Raw genomic sequence first — 25,794 nt, 5'->3', positions numbered from 1 at the left:
AACCTGAGTGGTAGTCCCAGTTCTGCCACCAGCTCGTGTTTGTGAATTCAGACAAGGCACTTATCTTCTCTGGTCCTCATTTTCCTTATCTGTAAAATGGTGGATCCTTTAAAGAAATGTTCAACAAAAACACATGAGATCTCTCATCTGTGGATGGAGTCTCTTCCCTTAGCTTATGGTTGGCTTGCTCCTGCCACCTGGCCCACCTCAGCACCACCTTCCATGCAGAATGCAGAGCTATTAAAACAAGCAAAAAGATAATGATAGAAAAGAGGGTGAGTCTGAGAAACTGTATTTGTAGTCATGGGCCATGTTGGATGAGTATGGGTGGGTGGTACCCTTCCTTAATGATCCTTTCATGTGACCTGGGCTCTTTGTACTGAGGAGTTTGAGTTTATCCCAGAACTCCCTTCTTCACATGGCTATTTCCATGTTATTATGTATTTGCAGGCAGGATGACTTTGCGAACACTCTGATGATTTGTTAGGAATGAGTTGGTGACTTTGGCCAGATTTTAATTCGTTTTCTTTTGAGAAGACAAGGATTAACTAACAAAGCATTTTGTGTCCTGGGTAGGTTATGGCTTGATTAACGTGCTCTGACTCACTGCCCAAATAAGCTGCTGATGGGAGCCATAAACCCAGGGTCAAACTTGTATAAATTAGCCACATCCCAGAGAGGCAGGCTGTTAGAGGCTGGAAGAGCAATTTAACATCCTCTCAGTGCACCTGCCACATAACACAAGCGATCAGGACATGAAAAGTGGATGAACTACTGATGCCAAGTCGCCAGCCTGAGTATTTCAGCCAAGCACCACAGGCAATGCTAGGTTGAGCAGAAAGGGGATTAGAACACAAGTTGAGATGCCAGGGATTTAGGCTCCTGTCTGTGCTCAACTGGTGCATTCATGGGTAATTCACTTACCCTTTCTGGGTCCCTGTTGCCTGACTCATCTGTCACATAGGACGCTAGACTAAACCAGGGCTTCCCTGGTAGCTCAGCTGTAAAGAAATCCACCCTCAATGTGGGAGACCTGGGTTCAATCTCTGGGTTGGGAAGATCCCCTGGAGGAGGGCACGGCAACCCACTCCAGTATTCTTGCCTGGAGATTCCCATGGACAGAGGAGCCTGGAGGGCTACAGTCCATGGGGTTGCAAAGAGTCGGACACGACTGAGTGACTAAGCACAGACAGACTAAACCAGCAAATTGGATCAAGCAAGTTGCATTTGCCATGCCCCTCATTCTGCTCCATCCTTTTTGAAACATACGGATGTTTTTTGTGCTAATGCCTGATTCAGAGTTTACTGTCCCTATCATCTCTTCTCCACCTGCCCACCAGAAGATCTTGTGGCATAGAGTGTGAAACTGCTGTTACTTCGCTAACCTGAAACTGCTCTGGAGGTTTTCTGAAATGATAGGAAGGCATCATGAATCCTCTTAGTAGAGGTTCATGTCAGGGATTTTGCTTTGTTTTTGTGTCCTGTATGCTTTCAGAGCCCGAGGGAAAGCTATGGGCTTTCTCATCAGAAGAAAGGTTCTGCAAACACTTTCATGTAAGGTATCCAGAGTTCGTGGACTCTCAGGGCCCTCAGGCTAAGAACCTAGGCCTAAGGAAAATACAGTTATTCTGTTTATAAGCTTGTTTAGGACTACTGCTCTCTCCAGGAAATGCCAGGAGCTGGAGGTAAAAGGACAGAAGGAACCCAAACAGCCTTGGCCTGATGATTGACTTAGGAACTATGATGTTCAGGCCATGAGGGGGCCCTGGACACTCTGACCTCCTTCTTGAGACAGATGCCCCACTGCTTAGATGAAGGTTGTGTCCTGTCGTGGCTTCCATGCGCCACAGACTTGCCTGTACTCTTGGTTAAGATGGAAACTATCTGCAAGCCTTTAGTTTCCAACATGAAGTGGGAACATGATCTTGTCTAGCTGTTCTCTCTGTAATGTGGTATCTCGAGTATATTTGGATGGCATCCTTAGTGGTTCCCTGAGAAGGACACAACTTAAAAGTCTTCAGTTTGGGCTGCTAAGGTAATTCTGTTCCTGCCAGGGTGTATCTCATGGAGATAACATTTTCATAAATCACTAGTGTATTAGCTTTCTTTTCATCTACACACATTTTTTTTAATCCTCTTCGAACAGTGGTCCCCAACCTTTTTGGCACCAGGGACCAGCTTTGTGGGAGACAATTTTTCCATGGACCCAGGCAGTGTGGGGCTGGGAGGGGTGGGGGAGGATGGTTTCAGGATGATTCGAGCATATTACATTTGCTGTGCATTTTATCTCTATTATTATTAAATCTGCTCCACCTCAGATTAGATCCCAGAAGTTGGAGACACCTGCCTTAGGAGATCATTCTGGAGATGACCAGTTATTGATGTACTTCATGTGTTGGACCATTGCATCAGTTTGTCGGCTTGACTTTACTGGGGATAAAGCATTCCTCTACCAGAGCTGTCACAGCCAGGGCTCCCAGCCAGGTTTATTTTCTCTATTCCCATGCACCACCACCCCACCCCCATTTTTGGCCTCGCTACTTGGTTTGTGGGATTTTAGTTCCCCAACTGGGGATTGAACTCAGGACCTTGGCAGTAAGACTGCAAAGTCCTAACCACTGGACTTCCAGGGATTTCCCTCGTCTTCTCTCTTGATTGTAGAGTGGCTGAACTAATAATGGTAGAAAGAAACAAGCACTGGTTGTGGTGTTAAGAACTCCTTCTTTGAGTTCTTGGGAAAAATGCAAGTAGTTATGAAAGCAGAAACAGTTTTCTGATTCTATTTTGTATATAACAGCTGTTCCCCTATTTCATAAATAGGAAAAAAAAAGAGAGATTCAAAATCATGAAACTTAAATTTCTTTCATCTTTTTCCCTTCTGCCTCTCCTCTCAATACCCATGAGCTCTGTTCAGTATTAAGGATTGTAATCACTCCTGATTTGGCACACTTTGTAAAACACAGACTAACCCTTTTGTGGAAGTTACTGACATTGTATTATGGTCTGCTCAGAATGTAAACAAGTACACGCGTGTACTGTCACTTTAGTCGTGACTGACCCCGGGCTCCTCCGTCCACGGGATTCTCCAGGCAAGAATCCTGGAGTGGGCTGCCGTGCCTTCCTCCAGGGGATCTTCGTGACTCAGGGGTTGAACCTGCATCTCTTACTGCAGGCAAGTTCTTTACCGCTAGTGTCAGCTGGGAAGCCCTAAATGAATATAAGCAGCCTTAAATTTCAGGAAAAAAAAGATTTATGTTTTCTGTTTTTAAACTTTATTGGTAAGTTTTCTAGTGAATGCAGGAGTAAAATCAGATCTACTACCACCTAGCTTCAACAGAGATCAGTGTATGCCTATCTTATTTCATCTGTATGTACTCCCCTCTGTCCTGGAATTCCAGACATATCACTTCAAATAATGCAAATTCCAGACATAGCATTTCACCTGTAAATATTTTCTTATGTATTTCTTAAAAACACAAGAGTAATTCCTCAATATCAAATAGCTAACCCTCATTCACAAGTCCACAATTGTTTTATACTTTGTTTTTGTAGTCTGTTTATTTGGGATACAAATAAGGTCTATACATTGAGGTTGGGTGATACCTTCCAAGTGTTTTAACTTGTATGTTTTTCTCCTTTTGTATTTTGCTATTTTTGTTACCATTTTGTTGTTGTTGTTGTTGCCACTTTTGAAGAAACTGGATTGTGTCTTAAATTTTTCTATGGTCTTGGTTTTGCTGATACTGTTATTTTTGAGGAAATAATAAGACTAACACAAGTTAGTGAATTTTTAAAAGGTATAGTTAAGTGTATGTAAATGTTTCACTTTATGCTGAAAACAGTCTAACTACGGAGTTTAAAATTTTATTAGGCGGAAACACTGAAGGATTAGGTGACATCACTACCATGTTTATTCTTGCTTTCTCTTCACTGGAAGACACCTTGGCAGGTTACATGGAGAGGTGTCACCCACTGCTGAAATGAACTGGGCTGAAACGTACCAGCCATTCTTCATCAATGACGCCAAATGGTTATTTTAGGCAGATAACTGGAAGGGCTGTTTCTCCTGTTGAATTTGCAGTGGGAAACTCAGGTGATTGAATGTGTGCCTCAAACCTTTTGGTCCCAACATTCTTCTCTCCCTATTCACTGTGATTAACATTCTCCTGATGGCTGTTCATTCCAGTAGAACATGATCACAGAATAATGTGGGTTGGAAAAGACTTCCTGAGGTCACCTGACCCCATCAAATAACCTTAAGGGATTCCAGCCCCAACTCTCCCAGAACAAGGCTGTTTGTTAACAGCTCCCATATTCCCCAACCTCCCTGCTGTGCATTCTAAGTCTGTGTTCTCTCTTGTCCTTCAGTGAAGTAGATGATTAAATTGCATCTCTTTCTGCTGTGGGGGAGGGGTGCCTATATACATGCATGTGTCTGTAGATCTTTAATTAAGATTGATGTTGACTCTTCCCCCACTTCCCTTCTACAGTGCATATACCCTGAGACTCCGTTTCACTCTCTGTATAATAATAATAGTTTTTATAAAAAATAAGATGTTTTCATGAGTAAATGTCCACATAGGACGGGATTATTGCAGACTGTGTTTTTTAGCCACGGTGCGATGGTTAGTTTTATGCATCAACTTGGCTGGGCCAGCAGGTACACACATATTTGGTCAAACATTATTCTGGGTGTTTCTGTGACAGAGTGTTTGGAAGAGGTTAACCTTTAAGTTGGTAAACTTGGAGGAGTCACATAACTGGGCTTCCCTGGTGTTGCCTGCAATGCAGGAGACATGGGTTTGATCCCTGGATGGAGAAGATCCCCTGGAGAATAAAATGGCAATCCACTCCAGCATTCTTGCTTGGGATAATCCTATGGATAGAGGAGCCTGGTGGGCCATATAGTCCATGGGCTCACAAAAGAGTCAGACGTGACTTAGTGACTGAACAACTACAGCAGCAACAAACTGAGGAAAGCAGACTGAGCACCGTAATGTGGGTGGGACTCATCCAGTTGAATAGAGCAAAAATCTGATTCCCCTGAGCAAGGAGGGGCTCTCCAGTAAACAGCCATCAGACTAGAACTGCAGCATCAGTTCTCCCAAGTCTCGTCTTCTGGCCCACCCTGTGGAGTTTGGAGCTTGCCAGTCTCTATACGCACACAAGCCAATTCCTTATAGTAACTGTCTTTCTCTATACACATCCTATTGGTTCTGTCAAACTGGTTCTGACAAATAGTGTGGGGGAAAAAGACAAGTAAGTATACGCCCTAAATGTATCTGGCTGTTCTCGAAGTGATGTTTTATATTAAAGAGATGGAAAGATCACTGGAGAAGCCATTAGAAAAGTGAGATTCTGGCCGTAACTTTTCTAGCAAACTGTCTTTCAGTCTCTGATCTGGTCGCTTTCCCTCTCTGAGGCCCTATTTCCTGTCTGTGGAAGGAGTTTCAGCAAAGGGATTCCCGAGTGTATGATTCCATGAAGTACAAACATTGAACATTTGAGCCAGCTGCTAAGGAGTTGTGTGTGTGTGTGTGTGCTCAGTTATGTCTGACTCTGCAACCCCATGAACTGCAGCCCATCAGGCTGCTCTGTCCATGCGATTTCCCAGGCAAGAATACTGGAGTGGGTAGCCATTTCCCTCTCCAAGGGATGTTCCTGACCCAGGGATTGAACCTGTGTCTCCTGGGTCCTCTTGCAATGGCAGGCAGATTCTTTACCACTAGTGCTACTTGGGAAGCATCCTGAGGAGTTACCTGAATTCTTCTGAGGACTGCCCAGTTGCTAGATAAGAAGAAACGCTGAGGCTGTACACAGGGAATAGTGGTAGATGATGCGGGCAGAGCAAAGAAAAAAAAACAGAAGGATTTTCTGCGCATCAGGTAGAATATTCTATTTCAGTTAAATGTAAAATATGGATGAGTAAACACCTGCATGAAAACCTTCAGCTTCTGTGCCTTCCCATCTTAGGGCAGATGGTCTAACTTTGAAGGCGCTTAGGATCTGTCTCTGCATTGCAGTAATTTTTATTTTGTGCAGAAGGCGTGGGATGGTGGTGCAGGCTTGGCAGCTGTGACAAGCTGAGGCCCTTCGGCCAAACTGAGGGGCTCTGGCCCAACCAACAGGAAATGCCTGACCCCAAGGACATATGTGCTATTCTTGACCATAAAGATTGGAAAGAATCTCAGACTAGCTCTGGCCAACAGGGTTGTAAATGGATTTCTCTGTTGCCTTGGTTTTGAGCCTTTCTCTCTCTCTCTTTTTTTTCCCATTTGGGCTTCCCTCTCCAGGTTAAAAAAAAAAAAAAAAACAGTAACCACAAGGAGGAAACCATATTATTTTAGCTTCTCCTGTCTGGAGAGTGGTCAGTACTTAGCTGCAATAATCTTTTGGCTCTGTCTGGAATTACCATGCACCTCACCGCAGCAGTCTGCCACTTGGGAGGTTGGCATGTGGGGCTGGACGGTCTGGGTGTGTGCCTGGGAAGTCAGCTGCCCCTTGGGATGTGGACCCATTCCCGGGGTTCACTGGAGGCATCTCCTCCTTGTATGGGGGGTGGAGTTCTTTGCCCTTTGCATCCTTTCTGACCACAGGCTCACTCACGAGGAGGCCATATCCCCCTGGTTGATTGTTTACCCAGTTGATGCTTGAAGACTGACAAATGATTAACCCCCTGGAATTCCCGGTTAGACCCCAGTTACAGTCATGAGTTCAGCCTCAGGAGCCACAGACTTAAATTGTTTTTCCAGCATTTTACCCAGCCGGGCGTCCCTGCTGGACTCTACCCTGGGAACTCTCCCAGGGGAGAGCTTGGTGCGCAGGGGGCGTGGGAAGTGAAGGGAGGAGGCACCGGGGCTGTGGGGGAGGCGGGAGACTGAGCCGCTCCGAGGTAAGGAAGGGACCCGCCACAGCAGAGGGGACAGGAAAGGAGCTGCTCCTGGCCGGCCTCTTGGCCGCTTCCTTCCCCTGACATGACAGCGCCGCTGGCCTGGCTCCCCGCCACCTGGCAGTGGCCTTGGCACATGACTCCCCATCCTGTCTGAGAACGGGCGGGGAGAGGTCTGTGCTCAGGCGGCGGCTCCCCCAGCTTGGTCCCGCCTGCCCTGCCTGGGGGTTGGGGGGTTGCGGGGGTGGGGAGCTGCAGGTGGACCTGCTCCTGGGGGTGAGGGGCATCTGTCCTCTTCCCTGGGAGTAGAAATGCCACGGCAAGGCGACTGGAGAGGCCTGACAATACCTCAGAGCCCTGTCATCTGGAGCTCAGCTAGCGAGCCTAAGTTCTTGTCATGTGGAAAACTGGGTGACCCTCGGTGCTCACCCAACAGAATTACTCAAATGAGAGGGATGCCCTCGAGTGCAGGGTCGGCTCCATTGGTGGTCCCAGTGGAAGACATCTGGCCACTGGGGAGCTGTGAGCACCACCCTCTACCCCTCCCATCCCCACCAGGAGGTGGCGGGACTCGGGTTCCCTGCACAAGGCCCCAGACAAGGAGGGTCAATGGCTCATCCATAAGAAGGTGGGGGCGAGGTGTGTGCTTGTCAGCTTCCACCTCTTGGCAGGAAGAGAGGTTGAATCCATAAAGTGCTGAGGCTTCTGCTGTTGGAAAGGAATGGCTTTTGCCTTTCTAGAGGTCCAGAGAGGAGCTACTGGGAGAAGGTGCCAATAAACTCAGGCAGGTTAAATTCTAATTCTGGGCCAGCTGCTGGCTTCACTTCCCCTTCTTCTACTTCATTCTCTCCCACCCTCCCTCCCTCCTTCCACCATACTTGATCACATTCACTTCCACTCTGTAGCAGCATCTTCAGACTGATCTTTCAGATGGGCTTGAGTTTGTCTGGAAGGCACTGGAGCCTACTGACTTTACAGAGTTAGAAACATTACACTATTTTGAGATGTGGGGAGGGTGTGGGTTGAGAAGAAAGCAACATGAACATATTGCAAATTCTGAAAACTAGGATCTGAGCAGTCTTGGCAAAGCTGGCTGATCCCACCCTGAAGTGATCTGACCCTGGAGAAGGTTTCTGTGGTGGTGCTGGTGGGCACTGAGGGAGCCAGCAGCTTGTGGTGGGAGTCAAGTACACAAGCTGGGGCTGGAAATGTCTGGATTCACGCTCTTTTCTTGTCACATGACTTTGAGAAGCGGATTCAGGCACATTCAAACCCAATCTCCTCACTGAACAGAAGTCCAGAGGGGCAAATACTTTGAGTCACATAGCACAGTGTCTGTGATGGCCAAAACCAAGGCTCTCCCTGCTAAGTCAGTGATTAGAACCAGATGGCGCTAGTGGTAAAGAACTTGCCTGCCAGTGCAGGAGGTGTAAGAGATGTAGGTTCAATACTTGGTTCAGGAAGATCCCCTGGGTGAGGGCATGGCAACTCACTCCAGTATTCTTGCCTGGAGAATCCCTTGGACAGAGGAGCCTGGTGGGCAACAGTCCATGGGGTTGCAAAGAGTTGGGCACTGAGTGACCAACATTATCATTTTTTCATTTTCCTCCTGAACATGAAATTCACACCCTGCTTCATTACATTCTTGTTAAGATTAAATGATGTTAAGTCCCTAGAAATGACCAAGAGATGTTTAACATTTTAATAAGTAATCTTCTGACTTTCTTCTCTGAACCTGTGTAAATGTATAACGATATGTATGCTAGTGTGCATATCCTAATAAATGGGATTATTTTTAAACCAGCTAGTTTTCTTCTAATAATACATTGTGACTGCCCTTCCTTACCTCTAAATAGCCTTCTCTGTTACTTGATAGCTGCCTAGAACCTTGTAATATGATGGATGGAGCTGAATCTATATTCTGGTTTTGCACTAACATAATGCATTTGTAAACAAATTGGAGTGGATGTTGTACCATGAATGTATCTCTCAAGGTGACAGAAGCTTCCCACTCTTCTCAGAACCTAATCCTCCCTCCCCTGGTGTGAATAAGGATCTGGACATCTTCCCTTTGAGAGCTCAGAGCCTCCTTAACTCTGAGTAGGGAAGCATTATGAATTTCATACACCGGCCCTAAATGGGGAACTCAGACTCTGCCTCTCCTCCTGTCTCCCCACTTAAATCTAAAAAAAAAAAAAAGTTTATTTATTTAGTATTTCTGGTATGAACTGTCTCTTGGTTCCCAAGAAATCACAATCAGAAAGTCCACTGTTCCGTTTTTGCTGTCTGCTGTGTTCTCTCAGAAGGCGCTCTGTCCTTCTTAAAAGGCTTAGAGGTAAAACCCTAAGATGTCCTGCTGCCCAAGGTAGACCCTTAAGCCCTGCCCTTCATGGTGGAGAGCAGCAGTCATTTCTGTACCATTCTGGGTACCATCCCCTGCCATTTTAGTTTTATGAGTTTCTGGTGAGGCTCATTCTTATTTGATTCCTCTGCTTTATGGATATAAAATTCTTCTTGCTGGTCTTAGGTTGGCAGAAATCATTGACTAGGTTCCCTTTAAGTTCCCCCCACCTCTGCTGCTTTTGCTTTTAGTCACTAGCAAACCAGTAGGTCACAAACCTTCCTCTTACCTCTCTACCCCCCTACCTTCAGGATGTATTACACTTGCTGACTCAAGGGATGTAGCTGTTTATTATGGAGACTGAGCTCCAGGAGACAAGAGAGTGATGGGTAGAAGTGATTTAGGGTCAAGAGTCCCTTGAGGGATAGACGTCTTAAACGGTTTATGGCTTTAAAGGGATTTTCTCCTATGGCCTAATCCTGCGTTTGGGACCTGGCGTTGTAACCAGTTACAAGTTCTAAAGGGACTCCGCTGTGTTTCAGGATACTGCTTAGTGACCATCTTCAGTCCCAGCCATTTTCCTGTGGTGTTTAAGAGAAAGGCTTGATTTTTCCCTCTAATTGAAGGAGTATATCATCAACTCTAGATGGCACTGGTGGTAAAGAACCCACCTGCCAATGCAGGAGACGTGGGTTCCATCCCTGGGTCAGGAAGATCCCCGGGAGGCGGGCATGGCAACCCACTCCGGAATTTTTTCCTGGAGATTCCCAAGGACAGAGGAGCCTAATGGGCTACTGTCCATAGAGTCGCAAAGAGTCGGACACGACTGAAATGACACATCATCAACTCTGAGGATAGATATAGTGTGTTCTTTAGGGCCATGAGCCCGTCAAAATTAAGGAGGGGCTGCGGTCTCTCTGAGGGCTGTTGAAATGGCATCAGGACTTAGATGAAGACTGTGAATTCCACATCTGGACTACTCAGGATATCAAGTTCAAGTATTTTCCAAAGTGCTTTTTTAATGTTTCCTGCTGACACCCTCCCTGAGAGAAAGGTTAAGTAGCATTACCCTCCTTGCACCTTTCAATGAGGGCATTGAAACAATAAGAGGTTTACTGACTTGCCTTGGGCTCTGGGGGAAGGCTGGCCCCGCTGGAATGGCAGCTGCCCATAACTCCTGTTTTCCATGCCCAAGAGTCTGGTCGCAGAGCCCGGGCTGCCTCTGGGAAGCCCTCTAAGAGGACGCAGGCAGGAAAAGCCGAAGTAGGGGCATCCTACTCAACCATAATTTTTTTTCCAAAGATTTTTTTTGATGTGGACTATTTTTAAACTCTTTTGTTGAATTTGTCACAATATTGCTTCTGCTTTATGTTTTGGTTTTTGCCTGTGAGGCAGGTGGGATCCTAGCTCCCTGACCACGGATTGAACCCACCCCCACACCCCCCCACCCCCCCACATTGGAAGGCAAAGTCTTAACCACTGGGCCAACAGGGAAGTCCCACTGCTCAGCCATATTCTTGCAAGTCCTGTTTGGGGACTGCTGAGGCAGAGAAAGAGCTGGACACTTCTAAGTCAGTCCAAGATCTTTGACCTATAAACTGTTTTGCTGCCTTGAGCTAAGCTGTAAGAGTGATAGATGGCAGGGGTCAATTATTTTTGGCTCAAGTGCTCAGACTTGGCAGGGTGCCCTATACATTTGATATATAAACCTGACATCTACAAAAAGGTTTAGGAATCTGATGTCATCTTCTCTCTACAGCTCACATGATGGCCTGTTCTGTAGAGGGGCTCTGTAGATGGTAGATTCTAGAAGCTCCACCTCATGCTTTAAAGTAAAGAGAATCAGTTGAAAAGGAGGCTGGTCTGGGTGGCAGAGGAACAGTGTCAACTCATGAGGCCACATAGCAACTCTCACTGGACTACAGTTCGATCCGCTTCCATCCATGAAGTGGATGCGTTTCCCTGGTGGCTCAGACAGTAAAGAATCTGCCTATAATTCAGGAGACCTGAGTTTGATCCCTGGGTCGGAAAGATCCCCTGGAGAAGGGAATGGCTACCTACTCCAGTGTTCTTGCCTGGAGAATTCCGTGGACAGAGGAGTCTGGCAGTCTACAGTCCATTGGGTCACAGAGAGTCGAACTCGACTGAGGGACTAACACTTTTGTGAAGTGGATTATTCTATTAAAATGGCTCTATAGCTTTAATGATGGGGTAACAGTGGTATTCCTATTTTACAGATGAAAAACCTGAAGCTCAAAAAGGGGACTGCACAAGCCTAAGGCCAACTTGTAAACAGTACCATTCTGGGTACCATACCTTTCTGTTTTAATTTTGACAATTGTGCCAGGGGATGTTCCTATTATGGTCGATCTACAATTAAAGTGCATAAATAAGGCAAAATATGTCATCAGGTTCTAGAGATGGCTTCTAATACAGAGGGTCCCTGCGTACCCCCTACCTGTCCCCAGGAGACCTACTAAAGCTTGAACTTCTTGGCTCACTACTCACAGGAAGCGGCAGGTCCTCACTGCAGAGCTGGGTGCTGCCGCTGGTAGTGACGCAGTCTTAGAGGAGAAGTCAATATCCTGATGCTTCTGTTACTCTTGTGTCTTGACTGTACTTTTCCTCTGGTTCCTTCGAGGCCCCCTCCTAAGTAGCTAAAATCCTCACAAAGACTGTTGTGGGTTTCAGGAGGTCAAGATGTGTGCCGCCCCCCAACCCAGTTTTACTGAGATATAATTGACAAATAAAAATTGTGTATGTTTAGAGAAGGGCAAGCTTTAATAAGAGTAAAGAACTCATGGAACTTTGAGGCAGCATGATTAGTTTAATCCCCAATTTCTGCCAATCTGGCTGAGACGGCAAAGAGTCTGCCTGCGGTGCAGGAGACCTGGGTTTGATCCCTGGGTCAGGAGGATCCCCTGGAAAAGGCTGAGTGGCTATAATTAACACTAGCAAAAAAATTTTTTATATCAGTAAAGTAAAGAAATCAAATAAGTGTCACCAGAAATTCATAAAACTAAGATGGCAGGGTATGGTACCCAGAATGGTACTGCTTACAAGTTGGCCTTGTGGAGTCCTCTTTTTGAGCTTCAAGTTTTCTCATCTGTAAAATGGGAATACCACTGTTACCCACTGTTAAAGCTATAGAGCCATGCTAATAGAATAATCCACTTCATGAAAGTGTTAGTCACTCAGTCTTGTCTGACTCTCTGTGACTCCATGAACTGTAGCCCGCCAGGCTCCTTTGTTCATGGAATTCTCTAAGCAGGAATACTGGAGTGGATAGCCATTCCCTTCTCTGGTCAGGGTATCTTCCCAACCCAGAGACTGAATTCGGATCTCCTGAATTGCAGGCAGATTCTTTACCTTCTGAGCCACCAGGGAAACCCATCCATTTCATAGATGGAAGCAGATCGACTATAATCTGGTGGCAGTTGGCATGTGGCCCTGTGAGTTACTGCTGTTTCTCTGCCACCTAGATCAGCCTCCTTTTCAATTGATTCTATTTACTTTAAAGCATGAAATGGAGTCTCTAGGATCTGCCACCTAGGGCTTGGAACTCTATACATTTTATTGGACTGTGCCATCAATTTTCATGGCAATCAAAGCCAGACCTGGTAAGGGGATGAGGCCAGACCCACGTGATCTTGATCTGTGTTTGTTTTGTTTGGAGCAGGTATCCCTGGTCACCTCCCTCATCCTGTTCTTCCTGGATGGAACAAGACGACAAACAGGGTGTGTGTGAAGCCCAGGACTCACAAGACAAGGGCATGGGCTCTGATTTTGAGAACTGTGAAGACAGGGAAGGGGACCCAGACAAAAGAGGAATGGGTTCTAACCCACAGGATGCAGACAAGAGAGAAGGGCACCTGGGGCAGGAGATGGGCTCCGACCCACAGGATGAAGCTCCAAGAGGACACTCAGAGGAGAGGGAACTGATGTCTAACATCTGCACAGGTGAGGAAAGAGCTGGGGAATTTCTGTGGAAGTTACCCCATTCACATTGTTTTCTAGCTCCTTTAGAGTGATAATCATGGGCAGCATTCTTAGAAGGCAGCTTTCTAGCTGCTCCTGCTGCTAAGCCGCTTCAGTCGTGTCTGACTCTGTGCAACCCCAGAGACAGCAGCCCACCAGGCTCCCCCGTCCCTGGGATTCTCCAGGCAAGAACACTGGAGTGGGTTGCCATTTCCTTCTCCAATGCATGAAAGTGAAAAGTGAAAGTGAAGTCACTCAGTCGTGTCCGGCTCTTAGCGACCCCATGGACTGCAGCCTACCAGGCTCCTCCATTGGAGACCATTAAGCAGATTCTGTACCACCTTACAGCAGCTGGTGCAGTGGTAAAGAATCTGCCTGCCAATGCAGGAAATGCAAAGGGACACAGGTTAGATCCCTGGGTCGGGAAGATGCCCTGGAGCAGGAAAATGGCAACCCACTCCAGTATTCTTGCCTGGGAAATCCCATGGACAGAGGAACCTGGCAGACTAAAGTCCATGGGGTCACAAAGAGTCGGACATGACTGAGCGATGGCACACACACTGTCTTAAGTCTGAGGAACATCTCTTTTCTTTGGTCTGGAGAGGAGCTGTAGCTGGTAAACAAGGGTGAAGAGGGTAACTCACTGGTGTGCACTTTATAATACAAAATATTGCTATAAAATGACACTTGTAACAGCTCAAGAAGGAACACAGGTAATACTGGGCCCTACCCTCCTCGGGTTGCTGGAGAGTTATATGAATTGCTTAGCACAGATCCAGATGTTTAGTTAGTCATCATCCCTGCTTGCAGATAAATAAACCCAGTGGCAAGAGATCTGCCTGGGATCACGTGGCTAATACCCATAGTGCCCAAGTGAAAGTGAAAGCGAAGTAACTCAGTCGTGTCCGACTCTTTGCGACCCCATGGACTGTAGCCTACCAGGCTCCTCCATCCATGGGATTTTCCAGGCAAGAATACTGGAGTGGGTTGCCATTTCCTTCTCCAGGAAATCTTCCCCACCCAGGCATTGAACCCAGATCTCCTGCATTGTAGGCAGACGCTTTACCATCTGAGCCACCAGGGAAGATAAGTGCCCAAGGGCTCTCCTAAATCTTTGCAGTTCTTCATCTAGAAAGAGTAAATACTGGGCATCCATCCACTTCCTTGGTTCCATCTTTGGGCTTTTGTTGCTTGATCCTGCTCATGCCCTGGGGACTGAAATGAGCTGAAATACCTTACGATCAGGATCCTGAGGTTACAGTTCTTCCCCAGGACATCTCCCAGACCTCCTGTGCCCTCCCCTGCAGTGCACAGAATGGTCTTTCATGTCTGGGGATAAGCAACCAGAGGCAGATATGTGTTCTGGATCAGCCTCCAGGCTGGACTCATCAGCTAGCTCCAGATCCTGCACTCACCTCCCCTTTTCCCTACTCCCCACCCAAACAGCGCCTGTGCCCACACACACCGCCCCCCCACAGAGTAAAGCCCTTAAGTTGGGATGTGTTTGGTTTGTTGTTCCACCTTAAGCTGTTGCAGACTGACCAATCATACTAAAAAACAGACCAGTGAGCTAGGCCAGGTGATCTCTTCTTGTGGTTGGCCAGAGTGGCCTTGTCTTTTGAGGCTAGGGCTGTGAAAGGGATTGTTGGCTCACAGAGTGGAGCAGGTCTCTTCTGAGGTCACAGAAAGTCCCACCTGGCCCAGAGTTGACCATCTCAAGCGCGCTGCCAGGCCTTCAGGCAGCCAGGCTGAGCAGAGCCCCAGGTCCAGTGGGTGGGGCCTAGGCCCAGAGACAGCTGCCTGAAGAACTGGAGGGGCAAGGGGAAGGTGAGCTTTAGGCCATCCCTGAGTCTCCAGGTGGGAAGGAGGCTGGAATTGAGGATTGAGTAGGCACGGACCTTGGAGAGACATGTTAAGAGATTCCGGGGGAGGAGATTACCTTGTGGCCCACACTCTTATTGTGACAGGCTTCCTCTGGGTTTATCTCTTGAGCGTCAAGCCTAGTCATCCGCATGGCCTCCTTTTCTGTTGCAGAGGGGCTGCTGAGCGAGGAAGACGGGGTTGCAAGCCGTGAGGAAGAGGATGACCAATCTGGCGTAGTTGAGATGGCCATGTTCCCAGGGCTGTCTGAGTCCGACAGCATTTCCCGGAGCCCCCAGGAAGAGGAGGAAGAGGAGAGCGCAGGGGAGAACCGGCTAGAGGAGGAAGAGGAGCAGCCGCCCCCTGCCGTGCTTCCCTGGAGGCGGCACCTCTCCCTGGGGAGTCGGCACCGGGGCGACAAGCCTGCCCACCGCCGCTTCCGCCGCCTCCACCACCCCATGTCCATGGACCTCGGGGAGCTCGACAGCCTGATGGCCAGCATCATGGACGCGCCCACCATCTGCCCCGACTGCGGGGAGAGCTTCAGCCCTGGCGCCGCCTTCCTGCAGCACCAGCGCATCCACCGCCTGGCCGAGGCCGCCGCAGCCGCTAGCCTGGAGCCCTTCGGCTTCGCTGGCGAGTGCGAAGCGGTGGTGGGGATGATGGGCGTGGGCGGGGGCTTCGGGGCAGGGCCCGCGCTGGCCCGGCCCCCGCGCGAGAAGCCCTTCCGCTGCGGGGAGTGCGGCAAGGGCTTCAGCCGCAACACCTACCTGACCAACCACCTGCGGCTGCACACAGGCGAGCGGCCCAACCTGTGCGCCGACTGCGGCAAGAGCTTCAGCTGGCGAGCCGACCTGCTCAAGCACCGGCGGCTGCACACGGGCGAGAAGCCCTACCCGTGCCCCGAGTGCGGCGAGGCCTTCAGCCTCAGCTCGCACCTGCTGAGCCACCGGCGCGCGCACGCCGCGGCAAGCGGCGCAGGGCCGGCGGCGCTGCGGCCCTTCGCCTGCGGGGAGTGCGGCAAGGGCTTCGTGCGCCGCTCGCACCTGGCCAACCACCAGCGCATCCACACGGGCGAGAAGCCCCACGGCTGCAGCGAGTGCGGCAAGCGCTTCAGCTGGCGCTCGGACCTGGTGAAGCACCAGCGCGTGCACACGGGCGAGAAGCCGTACATGTGTTCCGAGTGCGGGGAGACCTTCAGCGTCAGCTCGCACCTCTTCACACACAAGCGCACGCACTCGGGCGAGCGGCCCTACGTGTGCCGCGAGTGCGGCAAGGGCTTCGGGCGCAACTCGCACCTGGTGAACCACCTGCGAGTGCACACCGGCGAGAAGCCCTTCCGCTGCGGCCAATGCGAGAAGCGCTTCAGCGACTTCTCCACGCTCACGCAGCACCAGCGCACGCACACGGGCGAGAAGCCCTACACGTGCATCGAGTGCGGCAAGAGCTTCATCCAGAGCTCGCACCTTATCCGCCACCGCCGCATCCACACAGGCAACAAGCCGCACAAGTGCGCGGGCTGTGGCAAGGGCTTCCGCTACAAGACGCACCTGGCGCAGCATCAGAAGCTGCACCTGTGTTAGGGCTGGGCCCAGCGGAGGCTACCCTGGGCGGGGCGGGGGGTGGGAAATCACGTGGGGAATAGGTGTCCTGGGGACAGACCCTGTAGAAAGAAACGGGGAATGGGGGCGGGAGGCACAATCTGAGAATGACTGGGGAGCCTTTTAGGTGTTAGGAGTCCCGAAGGGGTGGGTTGAATAAGAATTGTTCTTTGTGAGGGGCTGTATTTTGCCTGCCTCCTCCCTAACGGTGAAATGTTTGGGAGATGTGCTTGAGCGTGGTGATTTCATCCAGTGCACGCTGTAGGGAGTGAAGGGTGTGGAGGAGCAGGCATTTTGAGGACTTTTAGGAAGAGGAGATAGTGGGGTGGGGGAGGGTACAGGATGGCAGGCAGCACAGTAGGTTGGGCCGTGATGGCCTCTGGGAAGCAGGGAGAGAGTGTGGATGGAGTGAGAGTTCTGGGATAAAATCAAAGGTGTGCATGAGTAATTCTGTCCTGGCTTCACCAGGTATTAAGCCACTGTTTGCCCTGTTCCCCCCACATCAGCTGCAGTCCCACAAAAAGCAGAGGAACTTTGTCAGTCCTACAGGAGTGGATATTTTGTGTACTCTTCCCTTCCTTTCTCTGAGCCACAGTTAGCTGCTATATTGAGGCGTCCAGAGGAAACTGGGCAGAATTTTCAGCTACACACCCTCATTTCCAGGGCAGAATCTCTGAGGTTTAGAAAATCATTCGTAACTGGTTTTCAGATCAGGGAGCTCTTGGTACTGCTCCTGGTTCTTTGCTACTTTAAAATAATCTAGCCTCATGCTGGATTAGGCTGGTCTGTGTGGATGACCAGACCCCCACCCCTGGTGTCAGGTGTGTTCCAGGCCCAGTGTTATTTCAGGTCTCATCTGTGGTCTTTAAGTGCTGGGAAATGGAACAATTCCAGCCATGTGTGACTCTTCCTTTCCCCAGGTCAGCTTGATGCTTGTGTCAAGTGAAACTCGGGCCATCAATGGTTGCCCTAGTGACCTGCTGCAAAAGTCAGTTTGCTCAGACTTTTGCTGGCCTTCTGTGAGAAATCCAGGAAATCAAGATGTTCCCGTGTTGGGCCACAGGGCTCCCTTGTCTCATTTGTATCTGTGTACCCCTCCCCCTCTGCAGTGATTGGGGAGCTATTCCAACTCCCACCTCCACCCATATGGTTATGGGCTCTGGTCTGAGCAGAAATTTCTCTTTCCTACACAGGGAGGCACAGTAGAAAGCTCAAGACTTTACACAAGGAGGGCACAAGCAGGGAGAGGTATAAATGCAAAATTGCCAAATAGCACAAGCAACAAATGTTGTCTGGTGGTTATATAAATGCCAAAATAGCACTTTTCTATTTGTAAAGTGCTTTATGCTTTTGAATGATTGTTAGTTGTTTCTCACGTCTTTGTGAGGTAGGACAGTATTATGACCCCTGTCTTAGGGAAGGCCAGGGGACAGGAGTGTGACAGGCGGTTCTGAAGAGAGGCAAACAGCAGTGTGGATAGGTGGGTCTGACCTACTGTGCTCTCCAGTTCAGCTGCTAGGAAGACTGACCTATTGTGATTTATGTAATATAAGGACACTGAAAATTCTTATGCTTGATGGAAAAACTTAAGGCTAGTCTAGAAGGGCCAAAGATGTCCTTGTTGACAAAGCTGGTCTTTGTCATGTAATTAGCATGTCCTGGACATGTTCCATTTCTAGTCGGGGCTGTAGATGACTCTTGTACAGACTTCAGTGACCTATGCTGAAAATCCCTCCCTTAGGGTTAGCCTTTAGAAGGTAGAGTTGTGGAAAGCGGTTTTGTTTTCTTTATTAGTGATTGTTACCCTCTACTTTTCATGAAAGCATCTTCACAAACTGTTGGACACACTTGACGAGGAAAAAAAAAATCCACAAGATTGTTTTTGTTGTTTTAGCAAACTTTCTATGGATGCTGGTAAGTTATACTTGGTCGGTTGTACTTTAGCAAAGAACTTCTTTGGGGACTGTAGGAAAGCATGTTTTTGCCATCATAACACTTAAAAAAAATTCCTGAGAAATCTGGGTTTGTATAATGCCTGTTGATCTTGCTCTCTAAATTGGTTTATTGTTATTCACAAATGCAAATAGCTTTTTAAACTATAGATAGTTTTGGAAGATACTAATTCCTTTTTTATTTTGGTTGAGAGTAATCTGAGCAAAGCAAGTGTCCATTATTTATTCTGACTCTTGAAGTCTGAATACTAAGTGTGTAAGACTCACATGAAAATAATATAGCCAATTTGTAGGTAATCTTATTCCTTTTTTTTTTTTAAATGCACATCTACCTCTTCCAGCTGTTTTAAGTTCTCTCAAGTCTGTGCCTATGAAATCTCATCCAACTTTTGGTTATTCATGGGTTTATGATCCACATTCTGGGTCACTTGGTCTTTTGCTGACATTTTCATACTATTGCAGTCTCATCCACACCAGCTGTCAAGCATGGGTTCAATGGGAAGAGGAGACTGAAACTATTGTTCAATAATTTACTGGCAGTGGAAATCTTTGGATGTCACTGACCTCCTCCGTTCTTTAAGTTACTATGATAAGAAAGCCAGCTACTACTTCAGGATCCCTTCTATGAGTGCATCCCTTAGCAAAAGAAAACTGTCCAGCCACCAGCACCCTACTCATGGTGCATCTAAGATGTGATTCCATTTTCCTTATGATTCTTCAGGGAGCATAGCTGCATTAAGTGAGGTTAATTGCATTCAGGAAGTTGTTTCTTATATTAGTCCTAGAAAATTAGTATTTCTAAAGCAAACCCTGGTAACTGTGGTTCACCCTTAAAAATGTTCATCTGAAGACTCCTTCTACCAACTCATTCATGATGGTGGAGGCAAATGTATCATTTGTTTCCTGGGGAGCTGGGTCAAGTGCAGGCTGCACTTTTCTGAGAACAGAGAGCAGGTTTAAATAGGTTAAATGGCTTGATTAAATATTGAGCGCTGAGTTGGAAGGAGAAGATAAGTTAACCCCTTGAGCCATGTGGCCTCTTTAAGATCCTGAGGCTATACATATGTGAAGAAGTACAAATTAAGAACCTGTGTTCATAGACAATCGGAACTGTGTTTCTGAAGTTTGTGCACATTTTCCTTCACTGTAATGTTATTTTACAACTGTTTGTTATAATAGTGAATAATTTAATGATTTAAAAATAACAGGTTTTGTGTGAGTGTGTGCTTGTATATGTGAGAATTGCCTTATTTTCAGGTTGTTTTATTTAAATGATGGTTCCTTGGACAGCATTCTGGTGTTCAGCAACCAGTGTGGAATATTTGTCATTAAATCCAGATCAGTCTTTTACCATGTCAGTCTTTCTTCTTTACCCATTAAATAGCACTTGTCACCCATTAAATAGCACTCAGTTCAATCTATGGAAGTTATGCTCTGGTAGAACAACGGTCAGCAAGATGCCAAATCCAACCCTTCCCTTTGTGTGAATAAAATTTTACTGGGAGACTTCCCTGGTGGTCCAGTGGTTAAGAATCCACCTTTCAATGAAGAGGACTTGGTGTGATCCCTGGTCAAGGAACTAAGATCCCGCCACAACTGGAGAGCCCAAGTACTGCAGCAAAAGATCCTGAGTGCCGAAACTGCTGCTGCTGCTGCTAAGCCGCATCAGTCGTGTCCGACTCTGTGCAACCCCACAGACGGCAGCCCACCAGGCTCCCCCGTCCCTGGGATTCTCCAGGCAAGAACGCTGGAGTGGGTTGCCATTTCCTTCTCCAGTGTGTGAAAGTGAAGTCGCTCAGTCGTGTCCGACTCCTAGTGATCCCATGGACTGCAGCCTACCAGGCTCCTCCTCCCATGGGATTTTCCAGGCAAGAGTACTGGAGTGGGTTGCCATTGCCTTCGCCGAGTGCCGAAACTAAGACCCAACAAAGACAAATAAATTTTTAAAAAAAAATTATTGGAATACAGTTCTACTTAGCCTTCCTTACATAGTGTCTATGGCTGCTTGTGCACTAAAATGGCAAGGTTGAGTAGTTGTGACAGAGGCTATATGTGACCCACGATCCCAAGATATTTACCACCTGAATCTTTACAGAAAATGTTTGCGCACTCCTGATTTAGAATGTCTAGGTGGATCCTAGAACATTCTGGAATTGGCTGATGTCTAAGTAGTCTGCCCATTCTAGCCAATAATTCAGAGCAACATTTCTGCACTAACGTGGCTTTGGGCTGTTGGGAATGTGTTAATGTTATACTGTTGTTGCAGTTTCCAAAGACCTGTCTTCATTCCTTGTAAGAAGCAATCTGTGGGGGATTTTGGCAGTAGGCAGGAAAACTACAGTGATGGAGGAGGGAAACAGTTTCAGGTCCCGCTTCCAATCTGTAAAAAATGTATTCCTGAATCACACAACAAAGTATTTTCTTCCACCCAGTTTTCAAAAATATAGCTTAATGACTCCAGATTATATGGAATGCAACTTATCAGCTAGACTGAATTTGTGCTAAAAGTATTTTCTAGCTAGTCTCTGCCCATGAAAACAATGACACAGCAGTTTGAAAAGAAGGGGTTCTAAGTAATAGAAAAGAGCATGAAAGGCAGCTTAATTTCTTTTAGTGATCGCAACTATCTCCTCAAGTGAATATCCACAGCCTTTGGGCTGCTGAGCAGGGCCAGCAACTGCTGGGTTCTAGTCCCGTAAGGAGGCAGTCAGTTCTGATTGCAGCATTTCTCCCTGAGCCTGACTATTCTGGCTTGAAGCAACCACCAGTCTAATTCCTAGACCCTGGGAAGCTATGTTAAACCAAGCATTTGAAGTACCTGTTCAGTGCCCTATGGGAACACAACAGTAAACCTGGCCTTAGGTGCTGCCTGGTGAGGGGATGCTCAACCTGGACTTTAATTAGAGCAGCCTCTATCCATGTTCCAGTTAGAGAAAGTATGTCTCGTCAACTTAGAATTCTCCAGGTTTGATTCATTTCAGACAGATTTTCTTAATATAACGTTAACTGCACAGTAGGTTTACCTTGTTAGTTGCTAAGTCATGTCTGACCCTGTGACCCCATGGACTACAGCACGCCAGGCTTCCTTGCCCTTCAGTATCTCCTGGAGTTTGCTCAAACTCATTGAATCGGTGATGCCACCCAACCATCTCATCCTCTGTCACCCCCTTCTCCTCCTGTCGTCCCTCTTTCCCAGCGGCAGGGTCTTTTCTAGTGAGTCGGCTCTTCCTGTCAGGTGGCCAAAGTATTGGAGCTTCAGCATCAGTCCTTCCAATGAATATTCAGGGTTGATTTCCTTTAGGACTGACAGGTTTGATCTGGAGAGTTTTAAAAACAACCCTCTCGCAAACAAACAAACTGTTCAAGGCACTGGTTAACTGGTCTGGGGTGATGTCCAAGTACCCATGATTTTATAAAGGCTTCCCAGGTGATTTAATGGGTATTTCATGGAAACCCAGCCAGGATTGGGAGGTCTGTAGGATGAATTAAGCACCTCCTTTCTTCCTTGGGGATTATGGTTAGGTAAGACTCCTAAGCCGCAAATCCTTTTGTCTGCCATGGGGTACAAAGGGGACCGGTCAGATGCAAAGGGCATTGTCAGATACAGCAGGCTCTGCTGCCTGTCTACTCTTGGTAGGCCTCTGTTTCACACATGCCTTCCCCACATAGTTAAAGATAATAAGTAAGAGTCAGGAAGAATGCCTGTCTTTGCTGTTCCTCAGATAATGCCCCAGGGGCATCGCTGGCTGCCACCAGCCCTTCTCTGTATTTGCCAACTGCAGAAAGCCTGCCTTCCCTTCTTTCTGACCTTCATCCCTTGTCTCAGCTCACTTAACAAAGCAAAATTCCACACATTTCTCTTTTTCTCAGCTGCACTTGGCAGTCAAATTGCTTCCTAAATTTTGCCGCTGGAGGGAAAGAGGAGGAGGTCCCAGCTTGAGCAGACGAGTGTCGTGCTCTTGTCTTTCCCGGCCAGAGCTCAAGTGTCTGTAGTTCCCTGCTGCCTGCCTGTGTTTCAAGGTCACTTCTGCTAACCTCAGACACATTCCATTGGTTTTCAATTTCCAGCTGCCCAGATGGAATCCAAGTCACACTGTTCACAGCCCTCTGTAGCCACTGTGATGAGGTGGGTCACCTCATCACAGTGACCAAGATGCTCAGCTTTGGAAACCAAAGAGGTGGGTGGCAAAGTGTCCCAAGTACCAAGTTGTCCTATGCTTAAGAAGGTTGAAAAAAAGGTATCAGTGTGTGTGCAGTGCTCAGGTTGGCATTCCCACGTATGTATTTGGAGGGATTCATCCGGACTGAAAGGTTCCAGGCCCCCCAAGTTGCTGGAGACTAGGGATTGATTCAATGGAAGCAGTTCAGAGCAGACATCTGCAGAAGATGCTCCTTTGATTTTCCCCAGCAGACAGCCTTCCCTGTATACCTATGATTAAGCAAGAGCTGTTTTGCCCACTGCTGACAGACATGTTCCTAATCAGGGCTGGCTGTGTAATTTTCAGGGCTCTGCAAAATCAAAGGGGGGGCCCTCGCGGCAGAACATGAAGTCAAACACGGGTCACCTCACAATCCACATGCTGGTGAAGATGCCCTGCTAATAACTACCAGTGACTTCACACTCCAGCTGGTGGGGGGAGGAATATAGATCCCCGGCTGTGAGTAGGCTCTCCCTACCTTAAAGGCCAATGTCTATGCCAGGAGGGCCAGTAGCCCACCTCATGCCCACCCCCTGTCTCCAGCATCTATTTTGGAAGAAGGGCTGTCTTTGCTGGTGCAGTTTCTTCTGTTTATGATGGAAAGACTGCATATGAGAAGCTTCAATTTTCAGACAGACTGGTGACTGTACCCGAGTTTGTGACTAACCTTAGGGCCCCCTGGGCTTCCCTTATGGCTCAGATGGTAAAGCGTCTGCCTGCAATGCAGGAGACCTGGGTTTGATCCCTGGGTCGGCAAGATCCCCTGGAGAAGGAAATGGCAACCCGCTCCAGTACTCTTGCCTGGAAAATTCCATGGACAGAGGAACCTGGTAGGCTTTAGTTCATGGAATCGCAAAGAATCAGACATGATGAGCAACTTCACTTATCACTTATCAGGGCCCCCTGCCCTTGGGAATGGAGTGGTCAATCCACTTTTTCTTGGATTCCATCCCAACACAGCCTCCATTCTGTCATAATGAACTTCTTTCACGCCTTGAAATACCAGATCCCCTCCCTGCCCCTCCCTGCTCAAGACCCCTGGGATCTTGGGCCATGACATAGGAAAAGGACTCCCCCATGAACTTCTCCCAGACACCCTTGATGCTTTTTAAAATTATTTATTTATGGCTGCCCCGGGTCTTCGTTGCTACATGCGGCCTTCCTCTAGTTGGAGTGTGAGGGCTGCTCATTGTGGTGGTTTTTCTTGTGGAGCACAGGCTCTAGGGGTGTGGGCTTTAGTAGCTGTGGTGCATGGGTTTAGTTGTCTCTTAGCATGTGGGATCTTTCCGAACCAGGGGTTGAACCCATGTTTCCTGCCTTGGCAGGTGGATTCTTAACCACTTGGACCACCAGGGAAGTCCCCTCCCTTGATGCTTTAAGAAGCACTTGCTATAGCTTGAGGGATTGAGCTGTCCTTACCCTGAGTCACTTGGGCTCCCCTGGTGGCTCTGTGGTAAAGAATCCACCTGCAAAGCAGGAGATATGCAGGTTTGATCCCTGGGTCAGGAAGATCCCATGGCAGAGCGCATGGCCACCCACTGCAGTATTCTTGCCTGGGAAATCCTATAGACAGAGGAGGCTGGTGGACTATGGTTCTTGGTGTCGAAAAGAGTCACATGACTGAGCACGCACGCTTCCCAAGTCACTTAAGGGAATGGGAGATTTTCTTATGAGTTCAGCTTTTCAGTAAAAGTAGGATCCCCTTTTTTCTGTAGTTCAAAAACTCTCTGGGCATGAGGTTGTTTCAGGTTGTGTATCTAATTTCTGCTGCTGCTGCTAAGTCACTTCAGTCGTGTCCGACTCTGTGCAACCCCAAAGACGGCAGCCCACCATGCTCCGCCGTGCCTGGGATTCTCCAGGCAAGAACACTGGAGTGGGTTGCCATTTCCTTCTCCAATGCATGAAAGTGAAAAGTGAAAGTGAAGTCACTCAGTCGTGTCCGACTCCTCGTGACCCCATGGACTGCAGCCTACCAGGGTCCTCTGTCCATGGGATTTTCCAGGCAAGAGTACTGGAGTGGGGTGCCATTGCCTTCTCCGATCTAATTTCTAGAACCCTTAAAATCTTAGCAGCTAAGTTTTGCCTTCACAAAAGCCTCTTTCCTCTCATATTCTCTTCACTTACTCATCACTCACTCACTCTTCATGTTTCTACCCCTAACCCCCTAAGAAGAAGTGTGGCTTCTCTTTTTCCTGATTCTCATAATGAAGGTCTAACTTCTTCAGGTTCATTAACACCCTGACATTATCGCTGAATTCTTTCCAGAACTGTCATTTCTTCTGCCTCCCTGCCTCCTTTCACTCCCCACCTCAGCAATTCAGTTGTTTGTGTGTGTTTTGTCTGTCTGTCTATTCATCCACCTGTCATCTGTCCATCGTGTGACTGTTTTGTGACAGGCACAGGACCAGGCATAGGGGACATAGAGATGAAATGGTGAGTTCTCACCCTCAAGAATATAACCATGTAGTGAGGGAGGCGGAATACATGAATAGCAATGAGATATCCACACGGTGCAGAGGTGATAAAATGGGAAGCGCTGGATGTTAAATAAGGAGTTGAGAAGGATGTGGCAGGAGAGGTGGGCGAGCCCAACGCAGAAGGAGCACCCTGCGTTGGTACAGGAATATGTAGAAGACGATACATGCCAGCAGCTCCCAATTTTGGCCTGCTGCTGGAGCATAAAGTTGGAGAATCTGGAGACAGGGCAGAGATTGGCGGGAATTTAGTCTGGAGAGGTAGACAAGGGGCTAGCTCTTAAGATTTTTTCTTTTAAAATGGAATTGTAGTTGATTTATAGTGTTGTGTTAATTACTGCTATAGAGAAGTGACTCAGTTATGCACACATACATATATATATATATCTGTGTATGTATATATATGTATACACATAAATATACATATACATACATACATGTATCCCTGAAGGAGGAAATGGCACCCCACTCCAGTACTCTTGCCTGGAGAATCCCATGGA

The 25,794-nt window shown here is 47.8% G+C and overlaps 1 protein-coding gene across 1 annotated transcript in view; it reads left to right on the top strand.

Annotated features, from left to right (window-relative positions):
* Positions 1–19,974, top strand: part of ZNF697 (zinc finger protein 697) — a 34,630-nt gene extending 14,656 nt beyond the window's left edge. The window contains exons 2-3 of the mRNA XM_086392142.1: positions 12,910–13,190; positions 15,243–19,974. Coding sequence (XP_086248268.1) covers positions 12,947–13,190; positions 15,243–16,651 — 1,653 coding nt within the window. The 5' untranslated portion in view covers positions 12,910–12,946 and the 3' untranslated portion in view covers positions 16,652–19,974. The remainder of the gene's footprint in view (positions 1–12,909; positions 13,191–15,242) is intronic.
* Positions 19,975–25,794: the final 5,820 nt, after the last annotated feature.

Source organism: Bos grunniens, chromosome 3 (genome assembly GCF_055505025.1).
Source record: "Bos grunniens cultivar Pamir isolate PY7600 chromosome 3, Bosgru_T2T1.0, whole genome shotgun sequence".
In the NCBI taxonomy this organism is placed as follows: domain Eukaryota; kingdom Metazoa; phylum Chordata; class Mammalia; order Artiodactyla; family Bovidae; genus Bos; species Bos grunniens.
Note: the sequence above shows the minus strand (reverse complement) of the source record. Positions and strands in the feature narration are given on the sequence as shown.